Source organism: Hydra viridissima, unplaced genomic scaffold, assembly GCF_058129835.1.
Source record: "Hydra viridissima isolate aposymbiotic clone 2 unplaced genomic scaffold, HvirCarnegie_v1 scaffold_3, whole genome shotgun sequence".
Classification (NCBI taxonomy): Eukaryota; Metazoa; Cnidaria; class Hydrozoa; order Anthoathecata; family Hydridae; genus Hydra; species Hydra viridissima.
The window spans coordinates 4,191,612-4,217,544 of record NW_028324302.1 but is presented as its reverse complement, the minus strand read 5'-3'; the positions used below and the strand labels follow the sequence as shown (position 1 = coordinate 4,217,544).

The window sequence follows — 25,933 nt, the reverse complement described above, 5'->3', positions numbered from 1 at the left end:
TAAATTTATTCTTAAAGCTCATTAATATATTGCTTTAAGTAATTTGAAAGTAAAGAAACTATTTTGATATAGTTCATTCTCAATTTCTCTAAAAAACTTAAAGATTGTATAACAAAGAAATGTATATTTCAAACATTTCTTTGTATTGATTTTTTGAGTTGTGTTTGTATATATGTGTATATATACACACACTTAGGTATACAGCGTTGTTAATTTGATCATAGTATTAATGATAAAATGAATTTTAATATTTTTTGCTTAACATTTTTGGTTTTTGATTTCAAGCCTGAGTTTTATGTGTATATAAATGGGTGTAAATATCCTCTAACAGCACATCTTTACCTTTGGGGCTTTATTTTTGATTTATTCACATTAAACCTCTATAGAATATATAATTATACTTATATAAACCTGAGATGTAAAAACAATTGGGCAAGAAATTTTTGCTCAAAAGTTTATGATTGTTCAGACTATGTAAAATATAGTTAATAGCTAATTGAAATTTTCAATGCTGGAATTTTTTTAGGTCATTTTGCAATTGTTTTAGAAATAAATGTCATACAAATCTTCTATAACTTTTTCTCTGGCACTTACAAAAAGGGTAATTTTTGTAACTTTTCTATGATTGAAAATCAAAATTTCAACAAGAAATTCAGTTTAAGTCATTTGTTTTCATAGTTTTAGATTTTACTGTTTTTTTTTTTTTTGTTTCACTATAATCAAGTCAACTGTTTGATTTTACTTTTTAAGAATTTGCTCTTCTTGGATTAAAAAAAAAAAGATTATTATGACTATGTTCAATAAAATCTTCAAATTAATTTTATAACAAACTTTTTTTATGTTTAGATTTTTCCACTTTTTATTATTTATTTTTCCCTCTCTTGTTTGCAAAATGTTTTGTGTTTATATAATTAGTGATAATTGTTGTGTATTACTCAGCATTGTATGATGAAATAAATTTTTTATAAAGTTATTGTGTATATGTTTTTTTTTTTTTGAAACAAAAGTTTTGTTAAAATTCATGAAAAATTTTTTCTTGATTTTCTCTTGTTTAAATTTCTTTCATTAAAGTTGATGCAGTTTATGTTTTTATATTATATGTATTTTAATGCTCAGCCAAAGGAAAGTTTCTATTTAAGATGCAAAAAATGTAAAAATAAGAAGGATGCTAAAAAAAGTTCCCACCCATTAACAGTTTATTTATTATTTATATTTTCTTTTATACAAAATCACTAAAAATCCATAAAGTGAGTTAGAAATCATATCAATTCTATTACAATTGTATTCACAAGAAGTAACCATCTACTATCATTACAAAAAATATTTAAGAACATTTTTTAGATTATGAGGTTTATTCTTTTATGTTGTTGTTGTTTTTTTTTCCCCTGATTTATTTAAATATCTTTGTTCTTTTGTTGTTGTTTGATAGCAAAAATGGATATGCTTCATAACATAGTAGGTACAATCTTTTTACCAGGAGATACTATTTTGCCACTTTCTAGCTTATCCTCAACTGATAGCACCTTGAAATTTGGCCCTGGTATTCGACAAGATGGAGAACAGGTTGTAGCATTTAAAGCAGGCATTCTGCGTATGAAAGAAAAACCACTATACATATGGATTGACACTAATCAAAAGCGTTATGTTGCAGTGAAAGGTGATGCTGTTATTGGAATAATAACAAGTCGAGGAGCTGACAGTTACAAAGTTGATATAGGCTCAAGCCAACCTGCATATTTAAATAATTTATTTTTTGAAGGTGCCACTAAGCGCAACAAACCAAATTTAAAAATCAATGATCTTGTTTTTGCTAAACTGATTGTGGCAAATAAAGATATGGAACCAGAAATATCGTGTATAGATGAAAACAATAAAAGTAATAATCTGGGACCACTTAATGATGGATATATGTTTACAGCTTCATTAGGCCTGTGCAGAAAGCTGCTACAGTTGCCAATGTGTAAAGTTCTGAGTATGCTAGGAAAACATTTTCCATTTGAAATTGTAGTTGGATTAAATGGAAGAATCTGGATTCATTCTAAAGGCATTATTGATACTATAGCAATTGCTAATGCAATTGTTAGTTCTGACTTTATGGATGATAATGAAGTTACAATAATGGTTAAACAGTTAATAGAAAGTATAGCTGGTTTTGATGAAGATGATTGAGTTTTTTTTTTTGTATCTTTATCTTTATAGCATAAAAGATTTTTAAAATTTATTTCCACTTCTTTTTACATGTATCCAGGATCTCAAAACTTAAAGTTAGATTTAAAGCGAAATTCATTTCTTCAATGCGTCTTATCTTGCTTTTAATAGATGTAATAAAATATATGCGAATGGAAACTTTATCACCTCCTAAGAAACCGAAGGTAATACAATCTGCAAAAACACCTGATTCAAATTTAGCCTCATTATTTTGTGGTATAAATGCAATTTTTCTTGAGCATGGTGTTGGTAAGCGTAGATACAGTATCCTTCGAGAACACATGCAAAAATATGGTGGGGTTATACATGAAGAAATTTTCCCTTTTACTACACATTTATTTTTGAAGCAAGGGCCTAGCAAAGAAAAAGTATTAAAGTTTCTTAACTTAAGTTCATTTCCTAAGGATCTTATTATTCTGGATGTTGGTTGGTTGAGCGCTTGCTTAGTGCAAGGAAAACTTGTTAATCAAGATATGTATCTTGTTTTTAATGATGAAAAAAAGAATCCTGCAAAAAAAGTATGTTTTTTTAATTTTTTTATTCCTTTCCTTTTTTTTTTTGGTGTGTGTGCTTTGGTTACACTCTTTTTAAATCATTTTGAAACCACTTAATTCATTGGTTCCCACCTTTAAAGATTTGAGTCAACAAAGTTTATTTATAATATATATTTTGACCTACTTAATTAAATTTGTCTAAGTATTATGCCAGTGTATTTAACTTCTTTGTAAATATTGTTTAGTTGTTTATTAAAGTTTTAAATGTCTTTTCTAATGATTAACAGTAAATAGTTTTATTGCAATAGATATTAAATTGCTGTAATTTAAATATTTTATAAAAAAATTGAAAATTAATGTATTGTGTTTTGAAGTTTAAAATTAACTGAATATGTGGTATGCATATGTGATATAATATGATTATATATAGTTAAACTATTCATTACTTCATAAACCAAAAAACTACTTCTTTGTTCATTTTAACCACATCCCTGATATTTTGGAAATAGTTTTAAAAGAAACTAAATTTTTTGATTTTTTTTCAGTTAGTTATTATATAACTTCAATTTTGATGTCAATGCTGTTATTGAATTTGTTAAAATACTGTTATTGAGTTTGTTAAAATATTCTGTGTATTGCTGAAGAGTCTTGATTTACTTGCTGACGATAAAACATTTGAAGGTTTTAAAGCTTCATCAACAAATGAATGTTGTTCCAAGGAAAGTTTTAAAGAAAAAGTTTCCCCATCATCATCCAAATATCAGGTTTTCAAGTTTTTTTTATCAATATTTATTTCTCCGATACCTGAGAATATTTTTATGAGATGAAAATAGTTTGCACATGTTTTATAAATTTTCATTCACTAAATTTGTTGAGCATTTTCAATTTTACAAAAGGTTATTTTCTTAATCAGTTAATACACCATCTATCAATAAAAGGTAGACAGTAAAAATGTCAGTTTGATGTTTGATTTTTTTTGTACTTGGTGTCACAAGGAGCATTTCCATGTATTAAAATGAATAATGCCGACAATTAAGTAACAGGACCAAGTAAAGAGATAATATTTGTTTTCCTTTAAACACTTGTATTATAAATGCACTAAAAATTTACTTTAAGTTAATATAAACTTTGGATTTTCTTTTAGCAGACTTCAATACTTGATACTCAAAGATTAATCTCAGAGCAAACTAATCATAACAAACATCTTACAGATAAGTTAAAGGTTTTACATCTTCTTTTGCCTTCACTTTGTTATAATAGTAATGTTATCAATTTTAGATGTTTGTTAATTTTTATTTATATATATATTTTTTCTCATACTTCTTATTAAATTTACATGTATAAATATTGTAATCATTTTAAATTGTTATTTACAAGAAATTTTTAATTTGATTAAGGTTCTTCAAAATGTTTATGAAAATACCCAAGATCGATGGAGAAGTCTGGGGTACAAAAAAGCAATAGCATCTATTCAAAGCTTTCATAAACCATTAGAAACATTTGAGGTAGCTTATAATACTAAATCATAATTATTAATTTCATGCCAAATCTGTGTCAAGGTTACAGAGTTTGTATTTTAGGGTATTTTTCATATTTGTCTTTTAGGAGGTAAGCTCACTACCATATGTTGGCAAAAAACTTGCTTTGAAAATCTTTGAAATAATAGAAACTGGAAATTTACGTCAGCTTGATTACATTAACCCTAAAAATGAAGTTATTAATATGTTTATGAAAGTCTGGGGTGCAGGACCAAAGACAGCAGAGTTTTGGTATTCACAGGTAAGTTTCAGTTTATTTGAAGTTTTGATGGAAAATTTATTCATAAATATGGTTGTTTTTAGATTAGTTTTAAAACATTTCTTAGTTTTTTTAATTATTTATTTGAGATCTTTATCGAATACTGAAAGTTATTCTCTTCATGCTGATGTGTTTTTCTCTCTGAATCCAGCATCTTTCCGTCATGGCATAGTTCAGACACAATTTCTGAATAATTCAAAGCAAAAAAGATCCATCAATTTTTTCTTTTAAAAAAATGTTAGGAAAGATCCTAACAGAATTAACCAGATTTTTGTGTTATATTCTAACTGATCAGTTATGTACTCACAGTTCAGACTTTTCAAAATTTATCTCAAATTATGAGCACATGATTTAGGATAAGTTTATTCTTAATAAAAAAATGAGCTGTTTATCAGTCACCCATTAGGAATAAACTTTTGTCACATAAAATTTGTAGGTAAACATGTTAATGTTAATAATCAGCCAACCTGATTAAAGTGATCTTCACCCTACCACTTATTGGTATTAAATATATACCTGCATATAAAAATCCATTTATTTAGAAGGTATAGATGCTCTAACCTAAATTTAACCAGAAAGTTCTGCAATTTCAAATATAGCAGAGCTCTGCAATTTCAAATATAGCATTAGATGCCAGGATTGTTTACCAAGAGTTGACTTCACAGCTGTAGTTTGTTATCTATATTTTTTATCTATTTATATATGTTATCTATTTTATTTATCTATTTATCTATATTGACGCTTAAATGGCATGTAGACACTAATGTCTACAAGTTGAAGTTTGTGAGTGATTAGTGACACACAGATGGTAATTGTGGTTTACCACAGTAATTTGAAAAATAATTTGAAATTTAAAAGTCCCCATTGTGGTATTATACAGTTACAGTCCTTATGTCACACTCGGGTAAGCAAATCTACTTATTAAGAGAGATTCATTATCTAAAATGAGAAGAATAGAATTATTTTATCAAAGATAGGAGAATATTAAAAAGTCGTTGAACCGTTTCTTAAATGTTTCTTCAGTTATCCACACCAAACAAAATAGGGATCCATTTTTTAAAAAAACATTCTAAGAATTTATTCTTGAAAAGGTATAAAATGAAAGAGCTGATTAGCCATCAGCAGTTACTGTCTTATACATATCTGCAATGTGGACATAATCTATATATGTTAGTGTCTCTTCTCACTTTTTTAGGTAGTAGAAATTCTGTAATTAATCATATAAAACGCAACTTGGATGTCATGTTTGCAATGTTTGCACCAAATTCTATGTTGAATACTTTTTTTTAATCTTAATTTCTTCTAGCAGAAAAATTTTCGTCGCCAATTGACGACGGCCCAAAAAAAAACTCTAAGAACGGTCGGTAATTAGCGAAATTCAAAACGTACTGCTGCCAAAAAATTTTTAGAAGGTCACCCTCAATAGCGTTCGCCGCCCTATAAAGTTGGTCTTTTGGCAGAATAAAAGATTGCCATCGAGAGGCAACCTTATATTCTGCTAAAACTCTGGTTTCCATAACAGCATGAAATTTCATATTTTTAAGAAGTTTTTTTTTTTTTTTTTTTAATGGTTATGAATTGAGAGAATTAGGAGAGAAATTTCTAATAAAATGTTACACATAATTTCTAATATAATGTTTAATTATTTTTTTCCAAATTAACATAAAGTTATATTTTCAGCTAAATTCTTTCTGAAATGAAAATAATTTTGTACAGGGTTTTCGGAGCCTGGATGATTTACGTGAAAAAGCAGAATTGACTTTCCAGCAGAAAATTGGTGTTCAGCATTACGATGATATCAATGTTAAAATACCTCGAAGTGAAGTTGATGACATAGGAGCCATGGTTAGTTACATTTTGAGTTTAAAACCTTTTTATCAAGTTTAGATTCATCAAAGGCTAACGTTATACATTACATAAGTATATAAAGTTTATATGATGAATCTAGTTCTAAATTTGTCCTTTATCAAGATTTATGAGGCTCTTTTAAAGCTGGATCCTAATGCTCAAATGATGATATGCGGATCACACCGTCGCGGCCACGCAATGTGCGGTGATATCGACATATTGTTGACGCATGTTGGTGAACATTTACAGGGTTTATTGTCTGCTTTGCTGCAAAAGTTAAAAGAAACAGGTTTGGTTACTGAAGACCTTATCAAATTGGAGAGTAGAAATCAGACAAAATACATGGGACTGTGTAAACTCCCCCACATCGGCTCTAAAGTAAAATATCTATTACAATAATTCGTTAGATATTTTTTATTCAAGTATTTTTTGTTTAATTGTTTTATGTATACTACATTTACTCTAGTTAAATCATATATTTAAAATACGGATACTCAAAAATACATCTTGCAGTAATCATTTTCTGCCTACTTACTTATTCATTTTTTGTTTTTAAAATTATACCCTGCAAATTTTTTGTCTTATTGAAGTCAATTTTTGTATCGAAGCCAATATAAATTTAAAATATTGTGATAAATATATTCAGAATTATGATAACGGAATGTTACAAAAGATAACGTATAAGATAACGGAATTGATACAAAAAACGAATGTTAGTAAACTGGTGAGTGGTGGATGTTTTAAAGACATTCAAATCATACTTTTTGTTTTTTAAGTATCGTCGTATAGATTTCCTCCTTGCTCCTTATAATGAGTGGTTTTGTTCTCTGTTGCATTTCACTGGATCTGCACTTTTCAACAGAAATTTGCGCCAAGTAGCAAAGAAAAAAGTAGGATTTGTTCGATAAGCATGATTATTAAAATTGAAATATATTTCTATCACTTTACGTTTTTTTTATACTTATACTGTATTTATGCAAACTTGGAGTTATTTTTATTGTGGGTTTATTTCTTTTTGCAGATGTTATTAATTGCAAATATATTATAGAATATGTCTTTGTCGCAGCATGCACTAAGGAAAGACGTTATACGTGGTAAAACTGGAGTGAGTGTTTTTATTAAACAGTTTTACTTTTAGATAGAGAAATTCGTTGATTTTTTCATTATGCGTGCATTTCATGAAATAATTTTTTTTTTTCTCGTTAGGAGCCAAAGATTTCAGAAGGAATAGCTGTGCCAATATTTAGTGAGCGAGAAATTTTCCAGCATCTAGATCTTGATTACCTTGAACCTTTTGAGCGTGACTGGATTTAAACCCTGGAGCATGTTTCTGTTTCTTTAATGGTGGTTTCCGTCCTATTTATATTGTAGATTTATTCCGTTGTTTCTCATGAAACGTAAACGAAGAAATCTATTTTGCAAAAAAAAAAAATAGCTTGACTGTGTTCACACATCCAAAGAAGTATCTTTATTGAAACTCAGTGAGTACAAAAAAAAGATGTTTATTTGTCGCATATATGCGGTAGAATACGATGAGGTGCGAAGTAGATATACAATCTGTAATAACTATCAAATATTTATTAAATATTTATTAAATATTTGTTTTTGTTTGTTTTTTTAACTAGAAAGCGTGTCTTAAAGAATTTTTGCTGTTTGAAATATAGAACGTCTAACATAATTATGTTCGTTGAACAAAACAGCTATAAAAGCGTCAAATATTTTAACAACTCAATTTTGAATGACAATAGCTTAAAAAGACGTATGCAATCTGAATAATTCCAACGCATCAAATAGTTAAATCTCAGCAAATATTTCTATTTAAAATAAATTTTTTTATTTTATAGTAAACCGAATTTTTAGTTTACATTTTAAGAACTGTATGTCTGTCTTTAAACTTACTTAAGAAGTGCTGCAAGTTATCTTTAAACAAAGTAGTTTTACAATAAAAAAAAAATGTATAGGCACCTAGCGTATAGCCTGAATAATGACAATTTCTCTTAGCTCGCGTTATCTTCGGTGAAAGCGGGTTGTCCATAAATTACTTCACGCAAATTTTGACAATTTTTGAGCCCTTTATTCCTTTTTCCCCTTACAGCAGGTATAATTTTTTTGCTGAGCCATCTCTCCTAAAGTTACGTCACAAGTTTTTAACTCCCTTTTTCCCCAGATAAAACTTCCGTTTAAGATAACATAACTGACATTTAAGTTGCACTCTATTAGCTGAATTTAATATATTTGTTTTACTTATGTCATGTTTATTAGACAATGTTTGGTTTTGAGTTTAATTCGGCATTTGTTCATCGTGAGCTGGAGTGTTCATACAGTGTATTAGTTAACGTAAGTTTTTTTTCTTCAACACCTCTGGGAATGAATTAAACATAAGACAAGTATAATTCATCTTCCTTGATCAAAGCAATGTGCTCTCCATTTTCTTCAATCAGACTGATTGCTACAAGCTCAGATTGAAGACCGGGTGCTACTCAGGATTTAGGGTGGTTCACTAATTTAAAAAAGATTCGAAATACACTATGTCTAAGCAAATACATATAAATGATAAAATGACTCTTAAAAATGAAAAAAAACTGTTCTTGAAAATTAATTATAAAAAGAATACAACTGATTTTTAAATTTTTCAATGTATTCTCTGTATTTTTTGTAATACTTTACTTGTTAAAACACTTCTACGTATCTTAATTGCACTTTTAAAGTTATTTTTGTGACATAAAGTAGCTTCTTAAGAAAACTATTGCATTTAAAAATATTCTGTCAAACTAATTCTAAATTTTATAAAAAAAAAGTCCAGTTGAACTAAATGCTTAGTCTCAACATTAGTTGGACAAATAATGAAAAGAGCATCATAAAGCATGGATTGAGTTATCGCAATCAACTTAAATTAATTGTTAATTTATTTTTGACATACTTTTCTAATCTCTCAGCCATAGATTCGAATGTCTGTAGCAGTATTTCTTTTGTTATTATCAACATTATCAACTTCTGCACCTACTTTCTCATCAATCTCTCAAAAAAGCATGTTAGATGTTTTTTTTGCTAAATTTATTATTGCTGCCTTAGATGACATGGGAAATAAATCATCATCCAACACGTTTTAGAAGGAACTTGGATTATCTAAAAATATCTTAATAAACCAATAAAAACATTTTTTCCGTCGACAAGCAATTCTTTAATCAGAGGATTTTTTAAGATCCTCTGCAAACTAATTTTCTATAGTATCAGATTGCTTAACCATTTTTAATTTGAATAATAGAATATTTGTTGACTCAACAAATATTCTATTTTGTATTATTAGAAAGTAAATAAATTCTGAAATTATATTATAAAATTTGCAAATATGACCAAAATGTTATGATTCCTACGATATCTATTTTTTCCTCATACGATATTTTTCAATTTTTTTTTTTTTTTTTAATTTTCTTCTTGATCAAGATTTCCATGATCAAAATGGTTACAACATTATATGACATGTTTTGAAAGTAAAAAATGAAGTTTTGAAATTCCATATTTATTTTGTTTCTAACTGATCGATATTTGAAATACGGTTGGTTTGGTAATAAAATATAAAAGTTGCATTCAATTTATCATTTTTTACAATACAAATTTACCTTTTTGTCAAAAGATTGAAGTTGAGTTATTCTTCACAAAGAAATTGGCATAATCCAAAGAGTTACGAGTTACGAGTTACGAGTTAAAGCAAAGAGTTACAAGGTGTTTCTTCACAAAGAAACTGAATTCATGGAGCTACGAGATGATCTTTAAAATGAAATTGACTGAATCTACGGAGTTACGACTTTTTTTTTCTCAAAGAAGTTGACTGAATCCAAGGAGTTAAGAGGTTACTATGTCAGTGATTAAAAAGAAAAAGAAAACTATAACACCTTTTACTTTGATATTTAATAAAAAAAAAAAAAAAAAAAGCAAAAAAAAGTAAGGAAATAAATTTTTACAGATTTGTATAATAATTGCAATAAAAACGTAGTTGTAAGTAAAAAGTTTTAACCAAACAAACCGTAGAGCCCCTATGTTGATTACTTTACTGTCTCCCTGGTTATACCCTAAGCGGATATTTTTGTATGTCATGATGTCAACAGATTTTTTGAAAAAGTGTGCCCCAAATAACTTATGTAGTATTGTTTTGGTGTTTTTGTTGCAGATTTACATATTGAAATGTACTGCATGCAACGTTCAATGGTAGAATGAATGCTATCAACTTTCATTTGCTTCCCACTTCTAAACATTTTTGTTTTATAGTTTCATTATTCACTACAGAAACATTTAGAAGAACTATTGTCTTTGTTTGGCTCTGGTTGCTAGGTACTTTCCCTTGTTGTGGAGAGTTTTTCCAATTGCGTACAGTCAATTCACATCCAGTTGCGTGCAAAAGTTTATAAACGGCTAAAATTTTCAAGTTTTTTTGTCATAACTTTTTGGCTTTTGACTGAAAATGAATGAAATTTCTAACAATTGTTTCTATAATGTGATTATATAGTATTATCTATTCAAAAAATGATAACTTGTAATGTAAGGAAGAAATTTAAATTTTAATGAAAACATAACCGTGCAAAAGTTTATAAACAACTCCATGCCCCATTAAGAAAAATGTATTTATATTAAAATTAATTTACTGGATATAATAATTAACTTAAATTGAATTTAAAAAATAATGGGAAAATCAAAGTAATCGTCACGAAAAAAAAAAATTTAATAATACGTGCTGTAGAGAAGAAGATTCCTTATTAGCAAACTTCTAAGCTTTATAATGTGTCTAAACCAACAATTAGCGTACTAGTTAAGAGATACAGAGACCAAAAGACACTTAAAAACAAGCATCGTTCAGGCAGGCCAAAGATAACTACAGAACATTAAAACAGAACTTTGGTAATAAAATCTAAACAAGATCCCTGCAGAAGTATTGTCAAATTAAATAGCATTTTGAGCAACAATTACGTCGTTAAGTGTTGCGTAGATGCTACAAATCGTCTCCTGCGTTAGCATAACTTATTGGGTCATTGTCCTGCCGAGAAATCAGTAATATTACTAGATAATAGCTCGGCCCAAATGAAATTTACAAAAGATCATTTGCATTGGACTTCAAAAGAATGAGTAAATGTCTTATTCAGTGACGAATCAAAGTTTTGTATATAGTATATGAGACGTTCGAAAGATGAAAGACTTGCTCGTAAGTATCAAATGCTAACAGTTAAACATAGTTGTGACAATAAAATAGTTTGAGAATATTCCAGTCATGATTCTATTGGTCAACTTCATTGCATTGAAGGCATAATGGATCAGAATGTATATTTAGATATATTCAAGAATCTTATGCTGCCACATGGAGTTGAAAAATGTCTTATGGTTGGATTTTCCAGCAAGACAACAATCTGAAGCATCGTCCAAATTTTATCAAAAAATTTTCAAATTTAAAAAAAATTCCTACTTCGGATTGGCCTTCTCAAAAACCCAGATTTAAATCCAACAGAACATCTTTGGGAAGATTTTCGATCGTCGATTGAAAGGCAAGAAACCGACTAATAAAAATGATTTGTTCCAGGTGCTTTCGAATTGTTGGGCAAATACCCCCATAGATATTTTGATCAACTTAGTTGACTCTATATCTTGTTGTTGTTAAAAAAATGTTAAAATCTGAAGGCTATCCAAAAAAGTACTAATGTGCTTTGATGAAAATTTGTTGAGTTAGAAATAGTATCTCTTTTTTGAATTTTTTCATTTGTTCATAAACTTTTGCACGATTATATTTTCAATAAAATTTGAACTTCTTCCTCCCATTACAAGTCATCATCTTTTTTTGAGTAAATTATACCACGTAATCACATTATAGGAACAACTGTTGAAAATTTCATTTATTTTCAGTAAAAAGTCAAAAAGTTATAACAAAAAAACTTGAAAAATTTAGCAGTTTATAAAAATTTTGCACGCTGCTGTAGGTCAATAGTATATAAATACTATATTTTTCATACTCTAACATTTGTGTCATTTATTTTTAAATGATAAGTAAAAAAAGTGCAACCTTTTTTAATAAACAATTTCTTAGCTATTTCGTAGCCTTTTTGTTTGTAGCGTTGTAATAGTATCATTCACATATATCTTTTTTTCCCCAAAAAATGTTTTGTCCAAAAATTTCAAAAACTTTTTTTCTCTCTATTTCTGGTTTTCATCTGAACACTTCAATAAAACTCCTCTCTTTACACAGTTACATGTCCTTGTCTACATTTTTCTGTCTTTAGTTTTGAGGCACAATCTAATTATTTTTATCAACCAGAGGATGCCTTTTTCTCGATTTGACTTTTATAGAAAAATTGGAATCCAATTCAAAACAACTGGCATGGTGCTAAACTTGTATTAACTAAGCTGAAATAGTTAACTCCTTCAAAAACTTTCAAAGTATTACCGTCATACGTTAGTATTAGCACATTGTCCAGGTTCCATGCTTTCCTCACTTTTTTTCTGATTGTATTTCAATCCCAGCAAGCTCAAATGACTACTATATCATAATATTTATAACAGAATTAAATAAAATGTTCAGTGAGTAATAATACGTAATGGTGGGTACCTTTAAAAATCCATATCTTTGTGTTCAGTACTTGGCAGGAATACACTCGAATTCTTGTATTCAAAATCTTCACAGCGCGACTTCTAAGAGTAAGAAAAACTACAATAATAATTTTGAGGTTATCTTGACATATCTAAACACTTTTTTTTAATAATATCATTAATAGTCTTTAAGTATGTCAATAGTAAAAAAAACAACAAACAAACAAAAAAAAAAGACAAATAAAAAAAAAACAAGGAAGAAATTATAATTGCATCAATTGAATGATCATTTAAAATTAACAAATATACTTACCTAAGTTTTACCAATATAAATATGTTTAAATAAAAATAAATGAACAATAACAAAAAAAAGGTTCACATAAGCACACTACACTTCACAAACTTTTAAATACATTGCTGTTTCTACCGGAGTTACAAGTATTTCGGCGGAAATTTACTTAACTTATGAACTGCTATGGACTTAAGTGTTTTTATTGAGTCAAAATAAAATAGTACTGTCAAATCAAACGTGCATATAAGGTTTCTCTTTCAAATGTTCCCATAAGCGTATTTTTATAAAATTAGTGGACGAAGGGGAGATGGGGGAGCATTGGTACGTTTCGACAAGGAATTAAAAAACAAAAACAATTTCAGAAAAAATTGGAAGTAAATAACTTTCGCTATTTTTTAAAAGTATTAGCAGCATTTTAATATAACTTATGTTCTGAAATATTATTGGTTAAGTACAATTTGAATTTTCTAAACATAGTTTTTTGGTACACAACGTGTTTACATTATTACAGAAGAAATTTCATCAAAAAATAGTTAAATTTGAAGGAAAAATAAAACAGATTTTAAAACCAACAAAATATTTTGTAACATATCAAGAACTATTTGATAATTTATTTAAATAACTATTATTTAAACAATTACATTTAAATTGCATAGGTGAATAATGCATAATGAATGGAGGCATTAGCAAAACATTTGAGAATATATATATGTAATCTACAGAACATTTGGTGAAAATTCTGTGCTAATGCTTCCCGATTTCAATGTACGAGCGTGTGCTTCAAAGTGAAATATTTTTATGCACTAAAATATTTTTAATTTTCTTTTTTTTTTCTTTTTGAGTTTTAGGTTTAAACTTTAGTTCGAACAAATTAAAACAATAAAACACTCAAAAGTATTCACCATACACAGTTAAACGTGAAAAAAAATCAACCTAGCAGCAAAATAAACAAAAGGTAAATTTAAAGGTAACAAATATTTAAAAACTAAAAATATTTTCTTTCGAAGAAGTGATTATAAACAACATTTATTATTTACATCCAAAAGTTGAAATTTATTTAAAACGGCTAAATATTTGCCTGTGTACAAATCCCCCCCCCCCTCTCCCTTACGAGGTTATTACTTTACTGATGATAGGGTTTGTAAGAATGCCATTTATGCGTTATACGAACCTTAAGGAATTCTTTTAATCAAATCGGATAACGGCTCCGATTTATTTTTGTATTTACTAAATAAATTATTATGCTGTACCTTGTAACGCTGTAATTTTTTGTTATATAATAAATACTAATGTATATATGTATGTATGTATGTATGTATGTATGTATGTATGTATGTATGTATGTATGTATGTATGTATGTATGTATGTATGTATGTATGTATGTATGTATGTATGTATGTATGTATGTATGTATGTATGTATGTATGTATGTATGTATGTATGTATGTATGTATGTATGTATGTATGTATGTATGTATGGATGGATGGATGGATGGATGGATGTATAGATGCATATATGTATGTACATATTATTAAATTATAGGGATAGAATATTAAAGTTATAGTGATAAATTATATTAGAGTATGGAAACAGCTGTCTCTGCTATTCAAGTTACTCAACCTCAGCAGTTTGCAATTCAAAGTGCTGCTGTAAATGCAGCTCAAATTCAGATCTTTGCCCAAGATCCTAGCAATCATGGAAAAGCTATTTACATTATTGATCCAAATCAAGCTGGTGGTGGTCTACAAATGATATCAAATGCTGATCAACGATTTGTAGAATATCCATCATCAGCTGTGCCTGCTGCAACTCTTTCTGCTGCAACAGCTGTAATGGTACATATAGATTATTTGTTACTTTTTGTGTTACCATGCCTTGAATTTCACTTTTTTTCAGTACTTAGTAAATTTCTGAACAAATAAATATTTGGGCAACTAACATATACTATTTTTGGTGTGAGGTTTTAAAAAATTGTGTTTAGCTTTAAATTTTTCAAAAAGTTTCCTAAATTTTAAGTAAGGCTCTGATTATACTTTTTTAACAACAACAACAACAAAAAAAAAAGGACAAAGAATGACTTATTAGATTTCCTTATTGCAGAATAGAAATAGTACCTCAATGAGTAAAAGTTGATTGTAACTCCTAAAATCATTGCTGATTTTCTAATACTTAGTTTATTATTAGCTTTATTTATTATTAAATTTAGTTTATTGTTGATGTCTTAGAATTAAGTTATTGTAGTGGTAGATAAAATTAGTGGTAAAATGTCTTTTTATTAAAACAATTCTTGAAAAATGGTGGTTAGAAAATATATTTGAATAAAAAAATATTTGAATATTTTAGATAATAAAGATATGGTTATATGAGACTAAATTTTTTTATGATATTAAAGTTTATAGAAGACTAAATTTTATTATGATATTGGTCTAGTTTTTTTATGATGAAGTTATCAAAACAAAAAAAATTTTGTAAAAATTTTAAATAACCTTGGTTTTTAAAAAACTGGTAATAAAAACAACTTAAATTAACTCAAAAAAATTTTACACAAAAAAAAATTAATTAATATTTTAAAAAGCCTCTTTTTGCTTTAATGCATATTTGAATGCAATAAGGCATATATTCAATCAATCTCATGCAATAATCTTTTGGCAATTCTGCTCAAATCTCTGATGACTGTTGTTTAAGATTTTAAACTGAAGTTATTTTGTATTTGATAAGTTTTCCATCAATTCAACTCCATACATGCTCAATAGGGTTTAAATCAGGCAACCAATTGCGCCAAGGAATAACTTTAAACTTCATTTAACTCATTGAACCAGTCTTGAATTAAATGTGCAGTATAAGCTGTGGCCTCATCTGCTGAAATATCTAATTTTTTCTTCTTTCATTAAAGAATATAGCTGACTGTTTTTTACTTTTCTAGAATATCTTTGTAGCTATATTAATTCATATATATATATATATATATATATATATATATATATATATATATATATATATATATATATATATATATATATATACATATATATATATACATATATATATATATATATATATATATATATATATATATATATATATATATATATATATATATATATATATATATACATATATATATATACAGTGCTGGGCAAAATACTTTTTAAAAGTATTTGAAATAAAAATAAAATAGTCTACCTAAAAAGTATTTGAAATGAAAATAAAAATAAAATACAAGGAAAGTATTTCAAATAAAAATACATTATAAAACTATTTTAAATACAAAATACAAAATACTGGAATTGTAGCGACTCGAATCGTACATCACAACTTTATTGACATAATTTAACCTTTAAATCAATATTTATTGGCCTTTAAAAGTAACAGTTTTTCGAGTGTTGCATCACTAAGACAGTTCCTTCGTGGCGTCTGAATTTGTCCAGCGGTGCTAAATAACCGCTCAACAGGTGCGGATGAAGGTAAGGTCGTATTGTACCTCACAAATACGTGTTTTATAACTTCATATTTTGCCAAGATTTTAAAATCCGTACCAGAGTCGCTTAAGTACGATAAACATTTGTTGTTGACTGTTGTTTGTTCTGCAATGTTAATTTCGCTAAACGAGAAAAAATCATCACTCATACCAATGCCACTAGCTGATTGAGTACCTGGAAGTGGGTCAGGGTCAGAAATAGTATTAGCTCTGTCCAACAACTGTTGTTGCTGAGACTTAGCTGCACGAACGAAGAGATCACGACAGAAATCTTTTTTATCACCCGGAACCCATCTCATTTTGAAGTAGGGATGCGATACTGCTGCAACTATCCTGCTGGCATTATGTTCAGAAAATGATAGATGAACCTCAAGTCTTGTTTTCAAGCTTGTAAGCATAGATTCTGCAAATTTCTTAGCATGCTTCAGTGATTTCTGCTGCAGGTCCTGCAACTTCTGCTGTACAGTGTGCAGCGTCGGAAATACATCGCCAAAGTACACATTGTCACCTTGTAACCTGTCAATGGCAACAGCAATAGGAGCCATTATCATTACATACTCTTCTAGACATTCTAACTCCTTCTTTTTGAACTTTGGCAACTTCAAAATGTCGCATATTTCTCCAAGCTTATCTTGCAACTGGAGAATGCATTTCAATGCATCATGCCGGGAGTTCCATCGTGTAAGGACTGGTATCAGTATTGCCCTTGCGATAATTTTTTTCACAGCATCCAATGCCTTGGAACTTCTATGAAGCAAATTCCAAATGCTGGTACACTTGGCCAATGCAGCTCGATAAAGACGTTTGAAATTAGCATCAGAATCACATGCTTTATCTGCATCAGTAGTTGATGTGAGGCTGAGAGAGTGACTATTGCAAGCTTCATGGTGAGGCAGAACAACTTCAGTATCATCATCCGTGTCTTCGCTAACTGGTAAATTTAGGACTGCAGTCATGTCGTTTAATTGCTTGCCTAATGTTTTGCGACAAGGTATACTGACATTGCGATTGAGTCCGTGGATCAAATTTTTAAACGCCGGCTTTTCCACTGTGATCAAGGGGCGCATTTCCTTCACAACGTAGTCAGCAATAAGCTTGTCAACTTCATCCTGTGAAATGGATGTTTGATTTCGAGGCATAATATGTATTTGTTTCAACTTCTTAGAAGCAGGACCAGATTCGACAGAAGGTCCACCTCCAACTCCAGATTCCATCTCAGCTACCGAGCGCTTACGCTGTTTTGCAACTTAAACCTTGTGCTGCTTGTATTCCTCGATTCGCTTTTTGCCATGAGCATTCTGCAACAACAACAACAACAGTCAATCAACCGAGATTATTGCATTTATTTGTGTTATGTTGTAGCATTGCTTTATGTGTTTATCGTTTTTACTGTTTAGTGCGCAATATAATATAGTGTTTTTGTAGTTATATACATACCTGAAGATGTTGAGTAAAATTAGAAGTTGCTTTCAGTGAACCACTGTAGGTTTTTTTGCCAACACATAACATACACTGTGCAATAATTTTAACACCCCCTGTAGTTTTACTTTTAGATATAATTTTGAAAAATTTTCCATCAAAGTATGGCAGGGACGGCTTGTTCACTCTCAGCATTTTCATTTTCTACAATTTCAGTCGTTTTCTACAATTTCAGTCCATTTTGAATTTTTGGTAGATTGGTTCCCTCTAATATAGTAATTAAATAACAAATTACCATTACCAAGGGTGGTCCAAGGCAGCTCAATCCAGCCAAAGAACTTTTGGAAACCAAGTTTTAATTAATTTGCTGTTGGTGGAAAAGTATTTTGTATTTTGTGTTTTAAACAAAATAAAAAATAGCCTTGAAAAGTATTTGAAATAAAATTGAAAATACTAATGAATAAAACCATTTCAAATAAAAATAAAAATAATACAAAAGTATTTTAAATAGTATTTTAAATTTCATTTAAAATACTTTCATTTAAAATACTTTTTAAAATACTCAACACTGTATATATATATATATATATATATATATATATATATATATATATATATATATCCTCCGCCTCCTTGTAATCTTGTAAACGTAGAAAAGTGAATACTTTTCTTGTTTTTATTTTTTAACATACACCTTTTCTCTATGATTTATCTCAAAATTAGCCTCATCACTACTACATAAGACCATTCTTCGACAGACCAGTCAATTCTTCCTTGGCACCATTTCAATTGTTTTAGGCATTCTTTTATGGTTAATATTGGCTTTTAAATGGTGATATGATTCTATGTCTTTGTTGAGTAAAACCTTTCTTACTGTTTCTTTACCAATTGTAACACCTTTTATGGATTTATTAAATTGTCTGGTTAAATTCCAAATGCTTATCCTAGGATTTAATCTGGCCATGTGAAAATTGATATTTTGTCTCTTTCAGTTAGCCTACCAGACCTTGGAGAAGCTTTGACAGTCTTTTTGGCAGAAACATTTTTAAATACATTTTGAATGTAGCCCTCTTAAACATGACTAACTTTGCAATAACAACATTAGATTGGTTTCTTGTTTATTTAGACTAAAAATTTACCATTTAATACTCTCAGAGATACTTTTCTTGTTTATTTGGTCAAAATTTTACCAGATCAGATTTGGCATTATTTTAAAAATTACTTAATATTTCATGAAAATTTTAAGGTAGTGTATAATTAGCTACTATATGTAAACATGACAAATTCCTTTGTAACTTCGTTGGTGACTATAGGTTGCCATGCATACATCTAATTATTTGAATATCCATTTGCATGATATATATTATTTTTAAATAGATTTAATTCAAAATCTACCATTTTTACTTGATATTGCAATATGCCGGAGCTACATGTAAATCAAACAAATAAACATTCAGAGTGCAAAGGGCTAATAAAAAGCAAATATTATGATTTTCAAAGAAAATGGAAGTTTGATAGATTCTATAATTAAAATAAACTTAATGGCTTTTTATTCACAAGTAAAAAATTGTTAATTGGCTAATTATTAATAGAAGAGAGGGAGGTGTTGCACATACACAAAAGTTTTCAATTTTATTATCCAAAACCTAGACCGGTATAAAAATTTGTTCTCTGGACACACTGTAGAAAGTCAAATATATAGAGTGTTGTATGTGATCAGTTAATAAAAGTTCAGTCTTTGAAGTAATGATTGCTTAATAACAAAAAACTTCCTTTTTAGATGAATGGACAGCAAGTTATTGCTCAACGCGTACCTGTTGCAGTAGAGGCACTTGATGAACCTTTATATGTCAATGCAAAGCAGTATCATAGAATAATTAAGCGAAGACAAGCTAGAGCAAAACTTGAAGCTGAGGGTAAAATCCCCAAAGCAAGGAGGGTATGCAAAAACTATAGATACATACATACATACATACATACATACATACATACATACATACATACATACATACATACATACATACATACATACATACATACATACATACATACATACATACATACATACATACATACATACATACATACATACATACATACATACATACATACATACATACATACATACATACATACATACATACATACATACATATATGTATATAGATACACAAGTATCTGCCAGTAATCTATATAAAACTATTGCCAAAAAGTAAAGAGGTAGTTGGAAAATTTTTAGTCAATAGCATGACACAATTACCAACAAAAAAGAGTGTAGTACACTTCAGCTTCTACCAAACATAGGGAGTTACCAAAGTAAATGTAAGATCCTTAGATTCAGGTTTCAAAAATAAATGTCAGATCCTTAGATTCAGGTTTCTCAGTTCAGATGATCTATCTATTCCTGAGTGCTCAGGAATAGATAGGTCATCTGAACTGAGAAACCTGAATCTAAGTATTGAAAAATACATCTAAGATTTTTGTTTACTGAAAACTGAACTGAGAAACCTGAATCTAAGTATTGAAAAATACATCTAAGATTTTTGTTTACTGAAAACTATTCTTTGTTTTTTTTTAAGGATAAAACAATATTTGTGAATATGATTTAACATAGTAACATAAAATCTGCCAACACTATATTTGAAAATTACATTTAGCACTTCCTATAGACAATATATATATATATATATATATATATATATATATATATATATATATATATATATATATATATATATATATATATATATATATATATATAGTTCAGATATTGTTATTTTTAAATCCAAGTTTTCTGTCAAGTGACAAACGAGTCAGAATTAAAAGACAAAGATAGACTAAGAGGAAGAAGTTAAAGATTCAGCGTTTTTTATTGACTGAGATATCAACATCTTATGTGACCGGCTCGGAGAAAAGGTACCAAAGGTGCCGGATGGAGTTAAAAGTGTCAATATGTTCACTGTAATCATTGGAATTAATGTAAAAAAATTCACAATAATATTCCAGCAATTTTTGGTCCCCTTCCCATACGATTTTTTGTTAATAGATAATAATTAGTGATAAAAAATATAAAAAATTGTGCAAAGCATACTTCAGAATTCTTACAAAACTAAAAGATCAAGAATGAAAATAACTGAAATTTGACCTCAAATTGTACTCTGCTGGTTTTCGCATTACTTAGTGACTGCACTTATGGTACCTCTTTTCCCAGTCGGTCACATTCTTTGATTCTTTAAAGTTCCTTAGCAGAAACATATTTGGAGAATTAGTTTTTAATTCATCTCTATTTATAACCGTATATTTATAGTTCTTAAATTAAATTACAATCATAAAGTTTCTTACAATCTTAAATATTACAAAGTAATTCGTTCTTTTAAAAATTGACCCAATTAAAAAGCAATTCAAAAACTTTTTTTTCATTTTTCAACTTGATAAAGTTACTTTATTAATTTCTTTTGATAAAAAATTTGCATTATAATATCTTTTCGCCTTAACAGAAATATCTGCACGAATCACGACATCTGCACGCTGTAAGAAGAAACAGAAGCATGGGTGGCAGGTTTGTCGGAAAAGGAAAATCAGACGACAAAGATTTAGAAAATGAAATGGTTTCCCCCCGAACAATAGATAATGGAAATAGTTTCCACTCTACTAACGGTTATCAGACCTCGAGTTTTCAATCGCTAAACGCTAATCAGTCAAAGTCAATGCCTTTACAACACACCTTAATCCAAATACAAAATAACATGCCAGTAATGTCAGCGGTAATCCAGCCCACGTCTAATCGAGGCGAAAATTTGTCGACCGCAAACCGAAATCATGATGCAGACTGAGATTATTTATTTTCTTATCTTATTTGTTGTGATATATATATATATATATATATATATATATATATATATATATATATATATATATATATATATATATATATATATATATATATATATATATATATATACGTTTTTAAATTCTTATATTTATTTCTCTCATCTTTAAATTTTATTTTTCTGTTTTAATGGCTGGCAACAGAAGAACGATCTCAGAATTAAAACTCGAACTCTTCTTCTATTTGCAGTTATTTGACTCAGTTACTACGGTTGTAATTTAACCTTGTAAAATAATTTTAAAATACAGAAAAAGAATATTTAAAACGAAAGTACAAAAGTTAACACGTTATTCTCTAGTAAACTCAACTTCTTTTAAAGTTTCTCGATTATAATTACAATAAAATGAACAAAATTAATTTTACACAAAAATGCCGTTTCGCAATATACTTATTTGGTTTTATATTTGTTCGTTTTTCACAATGTCGTGCAAACGCCGCTTTTTTTAGCGTGATAAATGTCTTGTTTGATCTGATCATGAGGTGTGGCATGAAAATAGTCCTACAAAAAAACGAGAAACGCAAAAACTTCAAGGAAGAATATTGAATATGCTTTATAAAATCGGTAAAAGCTTACTATGAACTTAATGCTTTCAAAAGGATGTGCGTCTCCATAGAATTCTTGAAACCATCTATTGTCTTTTTCAACATCAATTGCTTCGTAATCTTGCTTTAATTGAGTGTAGACACTAAAAATATAAATGGTACTTTAATAAATTGTTGTTGCTCACGTAGTTTGTAGTTTCGTTTCTAGGGTTAACTAGCTCGTTAAAACCTTTGATCAATAGCAGTTAAAACGATCATGATATAAAGTTTAAACTCACCTTTCTAAATTACTCACTATATTCACGCATGCATGATACCTCAGTAGACTTTCTTTGATAAAGTTTTTGCGACTTTCTTCAAATAGTTGACAGTTATTAAACTCGTATTTCATGTCGTCTTGATACTTTGGATTGTAGTTGCTAATATCCCTTATGGCCTCTTCGTACCTGCTTCGTGTTAATGAAACTTCTTCTTCGAGTTTTCGCAATTTATCTTTTAGTCTTTTTTGATCTTGAGTGACGTCGGATGAAGCATCTTGAAAGGTTGCTCTCATAGCTGCGTCATATAATCCGCTGGCATTGTGATAAATGTTCATGCACTTTAATACTATTAATAAAAATTCATTTTTTACTTTCGATGATGATGACAATGATAATGATGTTGATGATTATGATTTCAGTGTGATTTCAGTGGATGAAACCAAGTGTTTGAATAGTTTTTTTCATACCAAAAATAATTAAAAAGATAATAAAATAAAAAAGGAGCGTTTTCGTTGTAAACCTTTTTCATTATTACATACGAACCAAGAAAATCATGAATATTTTTCAACGGAGTTGGCAAGAGTGATATCATAAAAGGGCTTAACCCTCTTACAAAAGGTGGCCGTATCTTCGCTAATAATGGTCTTTTATTTGCCACTAAAGTATGAGTTATATCAAGTCACTGGAAATTTAGTCAAAAAGCAAAATTCTTCTCCGTAATTATTTTTAAGATCATATTTAAAAATTTTCTAAAAATTTAGTCGAAATATATTTGACGGTGAGAACATTAGTTGTATCAACTTCTTGGAGGGTTCTTCTGTACTAATTGGGTAAGAATAAATATATCAAAACGTTTTTACGTTTTTTTTTCACCAATTATAAAAATTATAAACAATGACATCGTTAACATTTTCCTCCCTGTCACTTCTATGAGTTGTAATGAAGAAAGTAGTCAAAGGCATGACCCAGATCTTTGTTATTTATTCATTAATGAAGATCTGGTTAACCACTCCATAAAATCAAAAAGGTAATAAAAAATAAAATTGTTGCACTTCAGCAAAAAATCTAAGATAATATTGTTTTAATAATAATAATAATATTGTTTTAATAATAATAATAATATTGTTTAAATAATAATAATAATATTGTTTAAATAATAATAATAATATTAAAATAATGTTGTTTTAGAAAGTCTTACTGACAGAAAAATATTGTGAATGCTTTAAAAACAAACTACATTATTTAAACGTTAAAACGATACCTTCATTACACTTTTGAATCCAGGGTTTTTGAGCCTTAGCAAAAGCGTCTTCACTTCTTTTAACTTCTTTTAGCTTTGTGAACTGCTTGATGTAAGTATCATTTTTCCATTGAATCAATTGCTTAGACAAACCATCTAGTTTTGATGAAACAGATAGTTGCAAACCAGCCAGCGAGTGGCCTTCGTCGAGACCTCTCAGTAAGGCTTTGTAAGTTAAATTGTACTCATAGGATCGCTGGAAAATTTCAGACCATTTCGTAGACCATCCTAAAGAAGGTTTAAAATCAAATTAAGAAAAAAAGACTATCAACTCTTAAGAATTTTTTTTTAAAATATACAACTTTTTGTTTATAGCTGTAAACAGAACATTAACAGAGGTAAGCTAAACTTAAAAAAGAAACCTTTTAACTTGTTGCCATAGAAACTTTCAATCTCGCTCCTTTCTTGCACCATTCTTGAGAGATCGTCTATCGTTCGCATACCATCCTCAATTCTTTTTACAACTTTTTTGTAATTGTTTTCTAGCCAAAAGTTTTCTAAATTATCGTTGCTTTTCCGCTCGTTCAAATTCGAGGATTGAGTTGAATTTTTTGCAGTTTCGTTACTGTCCAGCAGCTGTACTTGTTTATCTTGGTCAGCATTTTTAACGATGAGTGTATCTTTAGTGCTGTCACCATGAGTTTTATTTGTTTCTAAGCTTTGAAGAGATTCTGCATGTTTGTCAATGACGTTATTTAACTCGGTAATTAAAATTTCTTCGCCAGAACATTTTTTGTCACCTACATTTATTTCATGCTCAGTGTTGGCATGCTCAGTAGCAGCAGTATTAACTTCTTCTGGCACCAGATTTACTGAAGCTGAATCCTCAATATCGGACATCTTTGTCTTAGTTTACGCTCTGCAAAATATATATTTTCTACAACTATTACAGATGCTTATTTATTTGCAGTTGAATTCCATCTCAATTAACTAATACTCCATAATGCTAATGTAAATATTCTCAAGAAATGGGTTTTAAAATTTTAGGAATATTATTTAAAAGAAACAAAAATGTAGCGTAAAAATAAATAAACGTCTTACCCTGAAGATGTCAAGACACTGCAAACATTTTCCTTACTGTAGCGTGGCTTCGCCATGACTAAACCTGCTATTAGAACGAAAAAAAAAAAAAATTTTTTTTGGTGTTTTACAATAATATTAGTTTTATTTTGTCGATATGAGTTTCAGATAAATTTATTTATATGTAATAAATGTTGTATATTTAATTTTATAAATCTTAGGTATTATTAATCTTATTATTATTAACAGTTTTATGTATGCTTAACATATGATTAATTTATTTTTTATGTAATTTTTGTACGCTATTTATTTAACTCATTCTTTTAGTAAATCACTAATTGCAAGGGCTTTGTTTTGTGATACTCTTAGATTTACTGCTATTAAAATTAATTGACAGTAACCTTTTAATGATTGTTGTAAAAAAAACCTTGCGCTTTATTCAGAGGTGCATTTGAAGAAAACAGCACCTTCAAAGAAAAATCCTTCTTCAAGTAATTTTCTGACTGAAACTTCTCTTTTATTGCAAGAAGAATTTTGAAAAGTTATCAAATTCAGGGAAGCATTCTCGAAATTCATTCACGATTTTGCATTCTGATTTGGACACGTTCAGTTTGTATAAGTATCGTGGTTTAACATCTTAAGAAAGTTAAAACTCTGCATTCATTTTTACAGCTGTCTTTGCTTCTTGCTTCGCCGAACAGGTTTTCATTATCAATAATCTTTCATTATAAAAAAAAGGAATTTAATGTATTTCCTCTAGGTACTTGGTGTCTCTATCTATATACCTCACCTAGTTTCGAAGTGTGATTTAAGAAA

General features: G+C 28.7%; 4 protein-coding genes across 5 annotated transcripts; 3 read left to right on the top strand and 1 right to left on the bottom strand.

The window, feature by feature from the left end:
- Positions 1 to 309: 309 nt before the first annotated feature.
- Positions 310 to 2,221, top strand: LOC145200223 (exosome complex component RRP40-like). Its single transcript, XM_080074452.2, has one exon. It carries the CDS (start codon positions 1,435 to 1,437, stop codon positions 2,167 to 2,169), a length of 735 nt encoding a protein of 244 aa, XP_079930578.2. The 5' UTR covers positions 310 to 1,434; the 3' UTR covers positions 2,170 to 2,221.
- Positions 2,222 to 2,294: 73 nt separating this feature from the next.
- LOC145200200 (DNA polymerase lambda-like) lies at positions 2,295 to 7,943 on the top strand. 2 transcript variants are annotated; one of them, XM_090081627.1, is made up of 10 exons: positions 2,295 to 2,726; positions 3,347 to 3,466; positions 3,850 to 3,924; positions 4,100 to 4,207; positions 4,308 to 4,481; positions 6,216 to 6,344; positions 6,471 to 6,725; positions 7,124 to 7,237; positions 7,396 to 7,452; positions 7,554 to 7,943. In XM_090081627.1, the coding sequence occupies exons 1-10, from the start codon at positions 2,295 to 2,297 to the stop codon at positions 7,659 to 7,661; spliced, it is 1,572 nt and encodes a 523-aa protein (XP_089937753.1). In that variant the 3' UTR covers positions 7,662 to 7,943. The 2 variants fall into 2 exon arrangements, with proteins under 2 accessions (XP_089937753.1, XP_089937754.1); XM_090081628.1 differs by having other exon boundaries at positions 3,847 to 3,924.
- A 6,787-nt stretch (positions 7,944 to 14,730) lies between these two features.
- On the top strand, positions 14,731 to 21,971 carry LOC145180227 (uncharacterized). The gene is made up of 3 exons (XM_080055084.2): positions 14,731 to 15,043; positions 19,886 to 20,044; positions 21,603 to 21,971. Exons 1-3 carry the CDS (start codon positions 14,792 to 14,794, stop codon positions 21,936 to 21,938), a joined length of 747 nt encoding a protein of 248 aa, XP_079911210.2. The 5' UTR covers positions 14,731 to 14,791; the 3' UTR covers positions 21,939 to 21,971.
- Positions 21,972 to 22,265: 294 nt separating this feature from the next.
- On the bottom strand, positions 22,266 to 25,211 carry LOC145180226 (protein kinase C and casein kinase substrate in neurons protein 1-like). The gene is made up of 6 exons (XM_090083286.1): positions 25,139 to 25,211; positions 24,460 to 24,956; positions 24,059 to 24,325; positions 22,816 to 23,143; positions 22,569 to 22,680; positions 22,266 to 22,493 (listed from the first exon to the last, which is right to left on the bottom strand). Exons 2-6 carry the CDS (start codon positions 24,935 to 24,937, stop codon positions 22,410 to 22,412), a joined length of 1,269 nt encoding a protein of 422 aa, XP_089939412.1. The 5' UTR covers positions 24,938 to 24,956; positions 25,139 to 25,211; the 3' UTR covers positions 22,266 to 22,409.
- Between the last annotated feature and the right edge of the window lie 722 nt (positions 25,212 to 25,933).